The sequence below is a fragment of the Mustela erminea genome, chromosome 7, assembly GCF_009829155.1.
Source record: "Mustela erminea isolate mMusErm1 chromosome 7, mMusErm1.Pri, whole genome shotgun sequence".
Lineage (NCBI taxonomy): Eukaryota > Metazoa > Chordata > Mammalia > Carnivora > Mustelidae > Mustela > Mustela erminea.
Genome location: NC_045620.1, coordinates 105,893,684 through 105,910,242, shown reverse-complemented (window position 1 = coordinate 105,910,242; position 16,559 = coordinate 105,893,684). Strand labels below are relative to the sequence as shown.

Sequence of the window (16,559 nt, the reverse complement as noted above, 5' to 3'; positions counted from 1 at the left end):
AGCTGGATATAGTATTCTTGGCTGCATGTTTTTCTCATTTAGTGCTCTGAAAATATCATGCCAGCTCTTTCTGGCCTGCCAGGTCTCTGTGGATAAGTCAGCTGCCAATCTAATATTTTTACCATTGTATGTTACAGACTTCTTTTCCCGGGCTGCTTTCAGGATTTTCTCTTTGTCACTGAGACTTGTAAATTTTACTATTAGGTGACGGGGTGTGGGCCTATTCCTATTGATTTTGAGGGGCGTTCTCTGAACCTCCTGAATTTTGATGCTCGTTCCCTTTGCCATATTGGGGAAATTCTCCCCAATAATTCTCTCCAGTATACCTTCTGCTCCCCTCTCTCTTTCTTCTTCTTCTGGAATCCCAATTATTCTAATGTTGTTTCGTCTTATGGTGTCACTTATCTCTCGAATTCTCCCCTCGTGGTCCAGTAGCTGTTTGTCCCTCTTTTGCTCAGCTTCTTTATTCTCTGTCATTTGGTCTTCTATATCACTAATTCTTTCTTCTGCCTCATTTATCCTAGCAGTGAGAGCCTCCATTTTTGATTGCACTTCATTAATAGCTTTTTTTATTTCAACTTGGTTAGATTTTAGTTCTTTTATTTCTCCAGAAAGGGCTTTTATATCTCTCGAGAGGGTTTCTCTAATATCTTCCATGCCTTTTTCGAGCCCGGCTAGAACCTTGAGAATTGTCATTCTGAACTCTAGAGCTGACATATTACCAATGTCTGTATTGATTAGGTCCCTAGCCTTCGGTACTGCCTCTTGTTCTTTTTTTTGTGTTGAATTTTTCCGTCTTGTCATTTTGTCCAGATAAGAGTATATGAAGGGGCAAGTAAAATACTAAAAGGGTGGCAACAACCCCAGGAAAAAATGCTTTAACCAAATTAGAAGAGATCCAAAATCGTGAGGGGGGAGAAAGGGGATAAAAAGAGGTTCAAAAAGGAAGAAAGAAAAAAAAAAAAAAAGAAAAGAATTAAAAAAAAAAAAAAAAAGGAAAACACCTAAGAAAAATGTAAAAAAGAAAAAATATATATATTAGATAAACTAGTAAAAAATCGTTAAAAAAGAAAAAGGTAACAGTTAAAAAAAAAAAATTTTACCCGAAGTCGAGAAAAAAAAAAAAAAATGAAAAAGAAAAAAATTAAATTAACTGCAAGACTAAAAAAAAATCACAGGGAAAAAGCCATGAGTTCCGTGCTTGGCTTTCTCCTCCTCCGAATTCTGCTGCTCTCCTTGGTATTGAAACCGCACTCCTTGGTAGGTGAACTTGGTCTCGGCTGGATTTCTTGTTGATCTTCTGGGGGAGGGGCCTGTTGTAGTGATTCTCAAGTGTCTTTGCCCCAGGCGGAATTACACCGCCCTTACCCGGGGCCGGGGTGAGTAATCCGCTTGGGTTTGCTTTCAGGAGCTTTTGTTCCCTGAGTGCTTTCCGTAGAGTTCCGGAGGACGGGAATACAAATGGCGGCCTCCTGGTCTCCGGCCCGGAGGAGCCGAGAGCCCAGGGCCGCACTCCTCAGTGCGCCCTCAGAGAACAGCGCCCAGTTACTCCCGTCTGCCTGACCTCCGGCCGCGCTCCGAGCTCTCCGAGCCTGCGACCAGTTCAAGGTAACACCGAGCTGTGAGCTTACTGTCGGCTCTGTCTCTGTAGCCGGCTTTCCCGTTCCAATACCCGCAAGGTCTGCGACACTCAGACACCCCTGCTCCTTTTGTGACCCTGCGGGACCTGAGGCCACGCTGAACCCGTGTGGGCTTCGCCCCGGTTTAGCCTCTGGAGCGATGTCCCTCAGCGGAACAGACTTTTAAAAGTCCTGATTTTGTGCACCGTTGCTCCGCCGCTTGCCGGGAGCCGGCCCCTCCCCCCGGGGTCTATCTTCCCGTCGCTTTGGATTCACTTCTCCGCCGGTCCTACCTTTCAGAAAGTGGTTGTTTTTCTGTTTCCAGAATTGCTGTTCTTCTTCTCTTCGATCTGCCGATGGATTTTCAGGTGTTTGCAATCTTTAGATAAGCTATCTAGCTGATCTCCGGCTAGCTGAAGCAGTCTCAGCCTGCTACTTCTCCGCCATCTTGACTCCCTTTGGAGTAAATATTCTTTACCCATTCTATAAGTTGTCTTTTCATTTTGTTGATGGTTTCTTTTATGGCACAGAATCTTTTTAGTTTGATGTAGCCTCCCTTTATTTTTTATTTTGTTGCTTGGGCTTTGATGTCATGTCCAAAAATCTTTACCAAGACCCATGTCAAGGAGCTTTGTTCCTTTGTTTTCTTCTAGAAGTATCATGGTCTGTGCTCTGACATTTAAGTCTTTAGTCTGTTTTGAGTTAATTTTTGTGAATGTTGTAAGAGCAGTAGGTCCAGTTTCATTCGTTACATGTGAATATCCAATTATCGCAACACCATTTATGGAAAAGACTATGTTTTCTCCATTGAGTATTCTTTGCTCCCTTGTCAGATATTAGTTGACTGTATATATTTGGGTTTATTTCTGTTCTGTTGATCTCTTTATATGTTTTTATGACAGTACCATACTGTTTTGGTGACTCTAACTTTAGAGTATAGCTTGAAGTCAGGAAGTATGATACCTCTTGCCTTGTTCTTCTTCCTCAGGGTTTCTTTGATTATTTGGGGTCTTTTGTTGTTCCGTATAAAAGAAGTGCTTTTTCTGCTTTTTAAAAAAATACCACTGGAAGCTTGTTAGGGATTGCATTGAATCTATAGATGGATTTTGGTAGTATTGACATTTTAACAATATTAACTTTTCCAATCCATGAACATGGGATACCATTTTATTTGTATGTTCTTTGATTTCTGTCATCAGTGTCTTATAATTTCAGTATAGAAAACTTTTACCCCCTTAGTTAAATTTGTTCCTAGGTATTTTATTGTTTTTGGTGCTATTGTAAATGTGATTGATCGATTGATTGATTTTTATTTAAATTCAATTATCTGACACTCCTTGGTGGTCTAGTGGTTAGGATTCGGTGCTCTCTCTCTCAATTATCTACCATATAGTACATCATTACTTACTCATGTATATTCAATGATTCATTAGTTACGTATAACACCCAGTGCTCATCACATCACATGCCCTCCTTAATGCCCATCATCCAGTTATCCTATCCCCCACCCACCTCCCTTTCCACAACCCTCAGTTTGTTTCCCAAAGTCAAGAGCCTCTCATGGTTTGTCTCCCTCTCTGATTTCTTCCCATTCAGTTTTCCTTCCCTTCTCTCCTATGATCCTCTGCACTATTTTTTATGTTCCACATATGAATGAAACCATCTGATGATTGTCTTTCCCTGTGTGACTTATTTCACTTAGTATAATATCCTCCAGTTTTAACCATGTCAATGTAAATGGTAGATATTTATCTTTTCTGATGTCTGGGTAATATTCTACTGTATATATGAACCACATCTTCTTTATCCATTCTTCTATTGAAGGACATTTCAGCTCCTGCCACAGTTTGGCTGTTGTGGACATTGCTGCTATGAACATTGGGGTACAGGTGCTCCTTCTTTTCACTACATCTGTATCTTTGGGGTAAATACCTAGTAGTGTAATTGCTGGGTCACATTTTATTTCTTTTTTAGAAATTTGGTGGTTGGTATATAGAAATATTACTGATTTTTATATGTTAATTTTGTATCCTACAACTTTACTGAATCCACTGATTAGATCTAACAGTTTTTTGGTTATTTTGGCTATTAGAATTTTCTATATATAAAATCCTGTTTTCTGCAAATAGAGACAATTTTATTTCTTCCTTTCCAATTCTGATACTTTTAATTTCTTTTTCTTGCCTGATTGCTCTAACTAGGACTTCTAGTACTATGTTGGATAGTAGTGATGAGGGTAGGCACACTGTCTTGTTCCTGTCTTAGAGAAAAAGCTTTCATCCTTTTATCATACACTAAGTATGATGTGAACAATGGGCTTGTCATATACAGCCTTTATTATGTTAATATATGTTCCTTTTATGGTTAATTTGTTAAAAGAGTTTTATCATGAATGAATGTTGTCAGATGATTTTTCTGCATCTATTGAAATGACCATATGATTCTTTTCTTTTATTCTATTAATTGACATATTATGCTGATTGATTTGCCTATGTTGAATCATCCTTGCATCCCAGGAACAAGTCCCATTTGATTATGGTGAATGGTCCTTTTAACGTGTGCTGAATTCAGTTTGCTAGTATTTTACTGAGAATTTTTGGATCCGTATTCATCAGGATATTGGCTTTTGGTTTTCTTTTCTAGTAATGTCCTTTTGCTGGTTTTGGTATCGGCAATACTGGCTTTGTAAAATGAGTTTAGGACTGTTCCCTCCTCTTTGATATGTTTGGAAGAATTTAAGAAGTGTTGGTGTTAATTCTTCTCCAAATGTTTGGTAAAATTCGCCAAAGAAACTATTTGTTCCTGAGTTGTTTTTTTTTTTTTTAATTGGGAGATTTTTGATTACTGACTCAATCTCCTTATTAGTAATTGATCTATTCAGATTTTCTATTTCTTCCTGATTCAGTCTTAATAACTCATATGTTTCTAAGAACTTTTCCATTTCTTTTTCATGTCCAGTTTGTTGGCATAGAGTTGTTTATAGTTGCAGATATTCTTTGTCATGTCAAAGAAGGTCTGTTTTACCCTTAATTTCTGAAGAGACTTTTGTGTGTGTGTGTGTGTATGTGTGTCTTTATTGGTTTTAACATTATGAATAGACTTGACTTTGAGGGAATTATGTGCATTTATTTTATTGAAATAATTGTACCTTTTCTTCCTTTTAACCTGTTAATATAGTAGATTTACATTATAGATTTTCTCATGTTTAACAAATCTTGAGTTGGGGATATAAACTTATTCATGGTGTGTGTGTGTGTGTGTGTGTGTGTGTGTGTGTGTGTGTTTAATACACTGTTGGTTCTGTCTGCTGAAATTCATTTAGGATTTTTCCATCTATAGTAATAAGTGAGGTTGGCTTGTATCTTTCCTGTCTAGTAGTGCCCCTGTCCAATCTGGATGTTAAAGTTATATCACTTTCATTAAATGCCTTTGGGAAGGGGTGTTCCTTGTTTTCTATTTTCTCAAAGAGTTTGTGTAAAACTGAATTATCTCTTCCTCAAATATTTGGTACTAATACCTGTAAAGCTGTATAGAGTCAGTAGTTTTTCTCTGGGAATATTTTAAATAATTGATTCTCTTTCTTTAGTGGTTACAGCTACTAAGATCTTCTTTTACTCTTGAGACTGTTTTTATGATTTATATTTTTCGAGAAATTTTTCCATTTATTCTTAGTTTTAAAAATTATTGGTGGAGGTTCATAATATTCTTTTATCTTTTCCATCCCTGCTGTATCTCCAGCTATGTTCCCTTTGCTATTCCTAATATTCTTTCTTTCTCCCAACTCCTATCTTGTGTTTTATTTTTGTATTTTTTTCAAATAATAAATTTTGGTTCTGTTGATCCTGTCCAGATTGTATCTGGTTTTTCTATTTAATTGATTTTTATCTTTCTTATTAATTTTACTCTACTTTTTTTGTGTGTATTTTCCTGCAGTTCTTCTAGTACTTTAGTTTGGGTATTGGATATTATCTTGGATATTATCTCATTAATTTTTATGGTTTCTCCTTTTCTGTTATAAGCATTTTAAGTTGTAACATTACTTTTTAAATACTGCTTTGACTGGTTCAACCACAATTTTATAAATAAGGTTTTCTGTTGATCAGTTGTAAGTATTTTTTTTAGCTACTTAGTATCTTTTTTTTAAATTTATTTTCAGCATAACAGTATTCATTATTTTTGCACCACACCCAGTACTCTATGCAATCTGTGCCCTCTATAATACCCACCACCTGGTACCCGAACCTCCCACCCCCCCACCACTTCAAACCCCTCAGACTGTTTTTCAGAGTCCATAGTTTCTCATGGTTCACCTCCCCTTCCAATTTCCCCCAACTCCCTTCTCCTCTTTAACTCCCCATGTCCTCCATGCTATTTGTTATGCTCCACAAATAAGTGAAACCATATGATAATTGACTCTCTCTGCTTGACTTATTTCACTCAGCATAATCTCTTCCAGTCCCGTCCATGTTGCTACAAAAGTTGGGTATTCATCCTTTCTGATGGAGGCATAATACTCCCTAGTGTCTATGGACCACATCTTCCTTATCCATTCATCCGTTGAAGGGCATCTTGGTTCTTTCCACAGTTTGGCGACCGTGGCCATTGCTGCTATAAACATTGGGGTACAGATGGCCCTTCTTTTCACTACATCTGTATCTTTGGGGTAAATACCCAGTAGTGCAATTGTAGGGTCATAGGGAAGTTCTATTTTTAATTTCTTAAGGAATCTCCACACTGTTCTCCAAAGAGGCTGCACCAACTTGCATTCCCACCAACAGTGTAAGAGGGTTCCCCTTTCTCTACATCCTCTCCAACACATGTTATTTCCTGTCTTGCTAATTTTGGCCATTCTAACTGGTGTAAGGTGATATCTCAATGTGGTTTTAATTCAAATCTCCCTCTGGGCTAGTGATGATGAACATTTTTTCATGTGTCTGACAGCCATTTGTATGTCTTCATTGGAGAAGTGTCTGTTCATATCTTCTGCCTACTTTTTGATATGATTGTCTGTCTTGTGTGGGTTGAGTTTGAGGAGTTCTTTATAGATCCTGGATTCAACCTTTTGTCTGTATTGTCATTTGCAAATATCTTCTCCCATTCCGTGGGTTGCCTCTTTGTTTTTTGACTGTTTCCTTTGCTGTGCAGAAGCTTCTGATTTTGGTGAAGTCCCAAAAGTTTATTTTCACTCTTGTTTCCTTTGCCTTTGGAGACATACCTTGAAAGAAGTTGCTGTGGCTGATATTGAAGAGATTACTGCCTATGTTCTCCTCTAGGATTCTGACTTATTTGACCCAGGAATCAAGTATGTTTTAAAAATTTCCTAATGTCTAGTACTTTTTTTAAAAAGAATAGCTAACTCTGATGAATTCTTCCTATGTGTCAAGCCCCAGTCTTCACATTTAAATTGATTAACATATATAATCCTCACAACAACCCCACAAAGTTGTACTATTATAGCCTCAATATTATGTATGTGAAGAATGGGGCACTAAGAATGTAAGCAATTGACCCCAAATTACACAGCTCCTGCACTGGCAGAGCCAAGATTTAAACCCAGCTAGTTTGGCCACAGGATATAACCACTGTGCAATAGTGCCTTCTTAATAACAGTTCTCTTTGGGTTTTTTTTGTGATAATAATAATTATTACTAAATTTTCTCCACTTAATTCCATAGTAGTCAGAGAAAATGGCCAATGGGATACATTTCTTTGAATTTCGTTATGACCTACTTCCCTTGAAGCACACATGGAAGCACAGATCCTTACTGGCCTGAAAGAACTATCAAGATAAAGTTCCAAATATCATGGGCTCAACTCCGTTGTATGCCTCAAGGGAATGTGTGTTCAGTAATTGGATGTAGGGTTTTAAATGTAACCAATAAGCAAGTTTATTAATGGCATTATTCAAATAGTCTCTATTCTTACTGAGGTTCTGGTGTGTCTGATCTATCAATTATTGCATGGGCTAAACTCTCCCTCTGTTATGGTAGGTTCAGTCCCACAACCCTGAGATCATGACCTGAGCTGAAATCAAGAGTTGGATGCTTAACCAACAGAGCCACCCGTGTGCCCCGACTCTGGACACTCTAATTTTATTATGCACATTTATCATACAAAGTCTGAAGTTAATGATCATCTTTCCTTTCTTCAAACAACACAGGGCTTAGATTGCTTTCCCTACCCAACTCTTACCCTCTGTGCTACCATGTCCATTACTTCAGTACTGCATATTTTAATTATACCAATTAGCCTTTGTACTTATTATTATGTGGAACCAGGGTTTCTTTAGAACTACTGCCTTCTACTGGCATCTTTGCTTACAATTCCTCTGGCATCTCTTTAGCCATTGTCCTTATTCCTGGAGTACCTTTGTCAGAATACCATTTAGTCTGGGTCTGTAGTGGTAAACCTAAGTTTTATTTGTCTGAGTATGTCTTTATTTTATGCTCAGTCTTAAAAGATGAAGTACTGTTAAGTAGAGAATTCATGATTGACAGCTATATCTCTCAGTACTTTAAAATTTTAAATATTATTCTGGATTCCCTGGTTGTTGAGGAATCAACCGTCTGTCTAATTGTAATTTTTCGTGGCAGTCTATTGGGGGGAGGGTCTCTGCCTCTTTTAAGATATTTTATTTTTTGGTGATTTATGGTTTTATTATAATGTGCCTAAGTATTAATTTGTTTTTATGTTTTCCCTATTTGAGGTTGAGTTTCGGATATGTGGATTTATGTCACTTGGTCATTTTGGAAAATTTTAGGCCGTTGTTATTTTGTATACTGTCTCTCTATGTCCTTGATTTTATCTATTTGTAGGTATTTTAGGCTAATATAGTATATGCCACCTTTGCAGGTCTGATTCTATTGTTGTCTATCTCTTCTGATATTTTTTTATTTTTCCTTGAATTTTTTTTTAATTGAGCTCATGATATTTGGAACTTTATCTTGATAGTTCTTTCAGGCCAGCAAGGATCTGCATTTACCTTTGCCAGTGGCCTGAAGATACCAGCTTTAAACAACCCACTTTATTTTTATTTATTTTTTAAGATTTTTTATTTATTTTTTTAATTTCTTTTCAGTGTTCCAGAATTCATTGTTTATGCACTGCACCCAGTGCTCCATGCAATATGTGCCCTCCATAATACCCACCACCAAGCTCACCCAACCTCCCACCCCCCACCCCTCCAAAACCCTCAGATTGTTTTTCAGAGTCCACGTCTCTCATGGTTCATTTCCCCCTCCGATTTCTCCCAAATCACTTCTCTCCTTCACCCAATGTCCTTTGTGTTATTCCTTTTGCTCCACAAATAAGCAAAACCATATGATAATTGACTCTCTTTGCTTGACTTCTTTCACTCAGCATAATCTCCTCCCGTCCCATCCATGTTGAAACAAAAGTTGGGTATTCATCCTTTCTGATGGAGGCATAATACTCCATTGTATATATGGACCACATCTTCTTTATCCATTCGTCCATTGAAAGGCATCTTGGTCCTTTCCACAGTTTGGTGACTGTGGCCATTGCTGCTGTGAACATTGGAGTACAGATGGCCCTTTTTTTCACTACATCTGTATCTTTGGGGTAAATACACAGTAGTGCAATTGCAAGGTCATAGGGTAGTTCTATTTTTAATTTCTTAAGGAATCTCCACACTGTCTTCCAAAGTGGCTGTACCAACTTGCATTCCCACCAACAGTGGAAGAGGGTTCCCTTTTTCCACATCCTCTCCAACACTTGTTTACTGTCTTGTTAATTTTGGCCATTCTAACTGGTGTAAAGTGGTATCTCAGTGTGGTTTTGATTTGAATCTCCCTGATGGCTAGTGATGATGAACATCTTTTCATGTGTCTGTTAGTAGTTTGTATAAACAACCCACTTTAAGTTGGCTCCTGATTCTGGTCCCAGAGTCACCTAAATGCATACATAGTTGAAAACTCTAAGAAAGATGTTTCTTTCTACCTACAGCCAGAGCTGAGACTACCCATCTTCCTTGTTATGTTCTTGGTTGAGGGGTGATGTTTTCTTACTTTACCCATGGTAGGCACTATTTTCCAGGAGACCATGTTTGTGTAGGTGTCTTTATATAACCTCTTATCTGGCTTCAACACCTGCTACACTTTCAGAGTCCATGCTTTCTCAATGTGTTCAGCCTGGGAGTACTTCTCTTTATTAGCTTAACTGTGTATTCAAATGATTTTTTAAAAATATTTTATGAGCACTTTTTTTTTATTTCTACCAGAGAGGGTTTTTAAAAGATATTTTATTTATTTATTTATTTGAGAGAGAGCAAGGGGACGGGCAGAGGGACAGAAACAGACTCTGTGCTGGGCACAGACCCCCACATGGGGCTCAATCTTAAGACCCTGAGATCATGACCTGAGCCAAAACCAAGAGTCAGAGTTTTAACCAACTGAGTCACCCAGGCACCCCTCCACTGGAGAGTTTTTAAAAAGAACATCTAGTCTGCCATATTGCCGGAGACAAATCTGGCTTCCCCCGCTCCATGCTACCTAAACAGTTTTAGTCCAGTTGCTGTTGATTCCCTGTGGCTCAGTCCAAAGGACTCCTCAGTCCTCACTTACCTGAGTACTCAGAAGCACTCTTCACAACAGACATCTCCCTCACAGACACACTCTCTCTCAGCCTTTGGGACACCATACTCTCTGACTTTCTTCCTGCTTCTTTATCTTCTTAGTGTCCTCTGCCACTATGTCTCTGTGTGCTTCTGAATTTGGCATTTTCTAGAACGTGAGCCTAAGTTCTCTCTTCTCTGTGTATTCATACTCTTGATAATTCTGTCTTTTCCTGAGGTTCTAAATACTACCTGTATGGTGAGGGCTTTCTAATTTACATCTCCATTTCAGACATCTTTTCACATGTCCAGAGTTTCGTATCCAACTTTCACTTAGACCAGTCTTCTTGGATAGCTCACGGACTCTCTCATACCGAGCATTGACAGATATGAATGTTTGGTCTTTTGCTCAAACATCTTCCTGCTCTAGGGTTCTCTAACTCAGTAGACACCCCACCATACACATACCATTCATGTGGCCCAGACTTCTTCCTTCTCATGCACATACTCAACCCTCTGAGGCTCTCTCCCTCTACCTCCATGCCGCCATGTCTCTGCCACCAATTGTCCAACTTCTCTCTTGCCTGCTATGGGCTGTGCTCACTCAGTGCTATCGTCTTCTTTTAAAATCACAGGTCATCTTACTCCAAAGCTCAAAATTCTTTTATTACTTTGTACCTCTGCTAACCTAAATGAATACCCAAATGGCTCCTGAGTCACTGGAACCCCATCTACCTCTTCCACCTTATCTTTGGGCCACTCTCCCACAACTTACCACCTCCAACTCAGCCTTCTTTCCACTCCCCGAACTTTCTGTGCTCCTTCGTGGCCTCAGGGTGCAAGCTTTCTCCCACTGCTTTGCTGACTTCTCTTCTTTAAGGTTCCAAGTTAAACAAGCCTCTGAAAACATTCTTTGGCATCTAGGTTAGAAGAATTCTTTCTTGTTACATTTTTCCCATGGAACCCTGATTGTCTCCTTTTTGGCACTTACCACAGATTTTTTAATTACCTATTTTATTTGTCTACCTGAGCAACACCTATCTCTCTTCTGAGGACAGGATTGTGTCTTTGGTTGCAGTGCATAGTATAGTACCTGAGGCTTGAGACTCTCACTATACATTTGGTGACAGGACCCACGAATGAATTTCCTCCCACCCACTCTCCCCAGTTCATAAGCCCTGACAATGCAGGGTCACCTCAAAGCAAACAGGGCAGGGCAGGACAACTTGTCATCACTTCCATAAGAACATCCATCATCTGTTCGGGCTTGAACTTTGGCTGTCAGAAGACTCCACTCAGACCACAGCTGTCTCAGGAAAGGGTGCAGTGAATCTCACACATGTCAGCTACCCATGTGTACAGGCTCTACCCCATTTGGGGTGGTGGAGATACGCAGGTATAAATTAACACAACTCTAAGACACAATCCTTCCTGCTGAGTGGGTCAGTGTCTGTATTTCCGATCGGCCCTTCCCTAACAAATTGAAGATAAGATTGATTTTGTCTGTTTCTTCTTCTTCAAATTAACAAAATTTACCCTCAGTTTGCTTAAAAGGAAGGAAGAAAGCCTGTTTCTAATTTGTTCTGATCCATTTATTAAATGTAATCATACAGTAAAAAAAAAATTCAGAGATGTTAAAAACAGCAGGAAAATATTAAACTTTCAATGTACAAAGCTTGAATCATAAAATATGTTGCATGGAGCTCTTACTGAAATGGGACACAACCTTAATGACATTCACAATTACTTGCTAAGAGGCTCGATGTAACCCAGAAGGCAGAGATAGAGTAACACATCTACCCGGTGTGCTCTTTCTTCGGGTAGACCAGATTCTGGGCTGCATGACCCCCTGAGGATTCTGTTGGCTTTGGGAGCGTGCAGTTTAGAGTTCCCTCTGTCTATTCTATGTTTCTTTTTTTAATTAAGAGTGAAATAAGCTAATGGAAAATATTATTCACTTTCAGGAGGATGAAACCTGTTTCTTCCCTCATGTCCCTCTTTTTTCCTCATCTGCTCCCCTACCCTAGCCAGAAATGTATAAGCAAATGCCCTTCCTTAGGAGTCCAGTGTGGATAAAAGAAAGCTTATGGGACTGCCATTCCATTTCCCAAGGTGCTGTTGAGCCCATCGAGATAATGGCTTAGAGGAGGATTTCCTTAGACTCCAGAGGATTTACTCCTGTTAGAGAAGCCGTTCGCATTGATTTATCTCCATGTGTGTATGCACACGTGCGGCTGCGCTCTGAGTTAGTCCACGCCAACTGCCATCACAAAATACCTCCAACTGAGGGCCTTGAAAAACAGAAATTTATTTTCTCACAGTCCTAGAGGCTAAAAGTCCAACATCGGTGTTGGCAGGGTGTGTTGCTTCTGAGGCTTCTCTGTTTGGTTTGTGATTGTCTTCTCCTCCTTGTGTCTTTACATGGTCTTCCTTATTTGTGTGTCTGTGCACCAATGTCCTCTGCTTAGAAAGATACCTGGAAATGCTATAAAAAAAATTAATTGAGGTGAAGAGATAGGGAGAAAAGGTGGCAGGTGGGGGTAGCTGTTTTGGACAGAAGGACCAGGGATGGCCTCCTGGCAGTGGGAACGTTGGACCAGAGACAGAAAGGAGAGGAAAGAGAGCCCCCATGGAGATCTGGGGGCATTGCTCCAGACACGGGAACAACACTGCAAAACCCCAGGGGGTGGGCCAGGAGCCGCTGTGGCAGGAGCAGGGTCAGAAAACCTCACTGACTCTCAACTTTCTCATCCCCAAACAGGGGTGCTGAGATGTCGTTGTGAAGGGTGGAAATGAAATACTGGATGTAACAGAGAACATAGAATTGGTTCTCAGTACTGACTGTGACTGTCCCTTTTCTTGGCACATCCTTTGGTGCTGGTTTATAAAGCCTTGTGGAGGTAACAACTGCTGGGCTGTGACCTGACATGGAAACGTCTCAGGCTGCAGAAATCAGGATTGCCCCCCTGCTTGCCACCCATGAGTGCTGTGGGTACCTATGAGGTTAACAGATTTCCTCTTTCCCTAAATCCAGCACTCTCACTTTCCTGTCTTGCTCACCTGATTCTGGCTTTCTTCACACCTGAATCATTCCTCAGTCTTCTCTAACTCCAACATGTTCAATCAATATCCTCCTCCCTCCGGAACACTCCATGGTTCCCTTTACCCAGATCTGCCCTTCTGGTTTCCCGGTCCCTCCTCACCTTTCTCTCCTCAACACTTGCCTCTGTCCTTGTAATCTCAGCTCCTATTCCAAGCCTCTTTCCGGGGTCTTTCTTTGCCAGGCACCCATTCATATCCTACATCATGAGATTACAAATGACTTTATTTTTTTCTTTTTTTGTGGGTTTTTCCTCTCTGTTCTCATTTTTTAAAATAATACTTTTGTGGGGCGCCTGGGTGGCTCAGTGATTTAGGCCTCTGTCTTCAGCTCAGGTCATGATCTCAGGATTTTGGGATCGAGCCCCGCATCGGGCTCTCTGCTTGGCGGAAGCCTGCTTCCTCCTTTCTCTCCGCCTGCCTCTCTGCCTACTTCTGATTTCTCTCTGTCAAATAAATAAACAAAGTCTTAAAAAATACTTTAAAATAATGCTTTTGTACTGCTTTTAGTAATTAATTTAAAAACCCAAGTTCATTTTTAATTAGAAAATCACACACACACACACACACACACACACACACACACACAGACATATACACACACACTGTTTATAATCATTTGTACCCCCCCCCAAAGAGTTCAGGGATCTGAATTTGGAATTTAAGTCCCTCAAGAAGATGGCTGCAGGTCTGTATTCAGTAACTCTCTGGGTTGTGTGTCTTTCCTCTAAACTTGTGTGCACATTCACACAGAACTCAGATACCTAGGACTTGAGCATTGTTAGTTCCTCAACGGGTCACCCCAGATATTTCAAAATTTTAGATTTTTATGAGGATAGCCCTCTCTGGCCTTTTCTAAGGAAATTAGATCATAACTATGCCCTTGGTGGTTTCGGGAGATTGGAAGCCACGTGCCAGCCACAGCCATGCCTTGCGCGTAGTTGGCTTTGGTTTTCTCTTGGCTGTTTTGTTTTCAGCTGTCTGCAAGCTCTGCAAAGGCTGTGTGACTTGTACCTCTTCTGGGTCTGGGCCCTGGAGAGTCTGGAATCTTCATGAAAGCAATCATGTGGTTTTACTCGATTTTCAAACATGAAGAAGGGTTCAAGGTTGAGTTTCGCCATCTAGAAGAGAAATCAATTACACTGTTTTGGAAGAACAAACCTAAGATAGAGCATCTGTATGTTCACAGGACTCCCTTGCCCATTCCCTGAGAGACTGTTGTTATTTGTTTGCTGATTTTGCTGCATTTTAAGTAAATTATCTTTCAAGTCATTTTAAAGTCCTGGTGGTCCTGGTTTCCCCCAGGACAGAGTGTGTACAAATTCGGAAGAGTCAGAGAACAACGAAGAACCAGGCACTTCCATCCATACTCGGGGAGACCAGAGCAAAGCGCCAAAAGAAAAAAGTATTTTGTTTCTTCAAAATCCTTATTTTGAGCACTTAGCCGCTATGCCCCTTAAGTATGAAGGTTCTTCCTAACACTGAGGTGGTATCTGTAGTGTTAATATTTTCCATACCAGAACTTAATAGATTCAAGATCATTCTGACATAGCTCTCAAGCCTCCCTTTCTTCACCTGTAAAATGGGGTCATGTCTACCTCACATAGCTGTTGTCAGAATGAAGGGGATTACGTGGATTAACAGGTGAGGTTTCTTTCGGTAAAACCCTCAGTCCAGAATCTGACTTGTGGTGGCACTCAATCAATGGTAGAACAACGATGATGAAAATGAGTCAGCTATGGCCTTGTGGCCACGAAGCACTCTGGGCTCTGGTCACATTCAGTCAGAACCTGATTTCACATGGTCTGCCTGTGGGGCGGGTTTAACCCTGTGGTTATGGCACTAGATTGGGGGAGGTTGGAAATGCTACTGATTTATTTTTCCATACATACACCCTGTTTACATTTACGAAAGTAATTAAGTATTCCCGCAGATGAGAATGCTCGGTTTGGCCTGCCCAGATGGCCGCCATGACTTGGGGGGATGGGGAGGGAAAGTAGGGACCTCAGAGGAAGGCTCTTGGGCCACAAAGCACTGATGCTTGGGGACTTCAGGGCTCCGCAGGCAGCAGGTCCCTGGAAGTGTTGGTTTTTCTGACTCAAATGGCCATTTTCAGAAATAAAGGTGGTCCCCCAGGGCGTTAAGGTGTCTTGAGATAGGAGTTTCTGGCTGCCCATGGGAGCACCCTTCTGGGAGGCTCTGTGTGGCTTGAGGATTTCAGCAGGGGCTAAATCTTGTCTTTCCTTGTTCAGAGCTGCAGTGGTAACTGCAAATACTCCTGGGAGAAGTAGCGTGACAGTCACCTCTGCTATAACTTACTTAGGCAGGATTGATTTGTGGAAGCAGATTTTGAGAGTGGGAAAGATTCTGGGAATTTAATGGGGAGAGCAATGAACTAGAAGAAAGAACTGGAAGAAATAACAGCGCTGGGGCCTTCAGAAGGGGAAGGCCGGAGGGCAAACAAAGGCAAACTTTGCTGCTCCACATTTTGCCTGGGGCCGATCGACTTTCCCTTGAGCAGCTGCTTCTCCCAGTTTGTGTGCAGAAATACTGTCAACACTTTGAAAATGAGCAGCAGGCTACTGCCATTTAAATAAGGATTTCAGGAAGTAAAAAAAAAAGAAAGAAAGAAAGAAAGAAAAACCTAGTTGGAAACTAGAGTGTGAATTTATGATGCAAAGTGTTTAATGATATTAACATGCAGAGTGGCAATTTAAGATTTTTATGTTGTGTCCCAAGAACCAGGTACATGTGCTAATTTTGATAGGGATGGGGTTGAGAAGGCATCATTCTCCTGCGTATTTTAGGACGAAATCACTAATTTCTTGACATTTATTAGAATTCACAAGATTTGGAAGAGAGAAAAAAAATCAGCACAATTTGTTGAACTATTTCGGAAAAATGCGACATGACCGTTTTCAAATGGTTACTACTAATGAAGACAAATCCACAAAAATGTTTCTGGATCAAAAGCAAGTGTGATGGCTCAAAATCCTTAGAATGGTTATTCTGGGCAGAAAAACTATAGTTATTTTATTCTTTTCCATTTTCTGTGTTTTTGTTTAATTTCAAAGAAAATGTTCATCCTTTATAATGGTGGAATTGGAAATTTGAAATATGTTTCTTTTCTTTTTTCTGCAAAAGGGTTACATGATGGAAAACCGAATCTCAGGCCTAAAATGCGACACAGATGTGTTTGTGACTTTTGAAGGTGACAATGTTGTTATGCTGCAGGTAAGATTCAGGAAATGTTTATTCTTCTTAAACGG

At 40.2% G+C, this 16,559-nt stretch overlaps 1 protein-coding gene across 2 annotated transcripts in view; it reads left to right on the top strand.

Annotated features, from left to right (window-relative positions):
* ACOXL (acyl-CoA oxidase like) overlaps nt 1-16,559 on the top strand; it is a 358,121-nt gene that overhangs the window by 203,359 nt on the left and 138,203 nt on the right. For both annotated transcript variants that reach the window (XM_032352781.1, XM_032352780.1), the window contains one exon: nt 16,435-16,524. In XM_032352781.1, the coding sequence (XP_032208672.1) occupies nt 16,435-16,524 (90 nt within the window). The remainder of the gene's footprint in view (nt 1-16,434; nt 16,525-16,559) is intronic.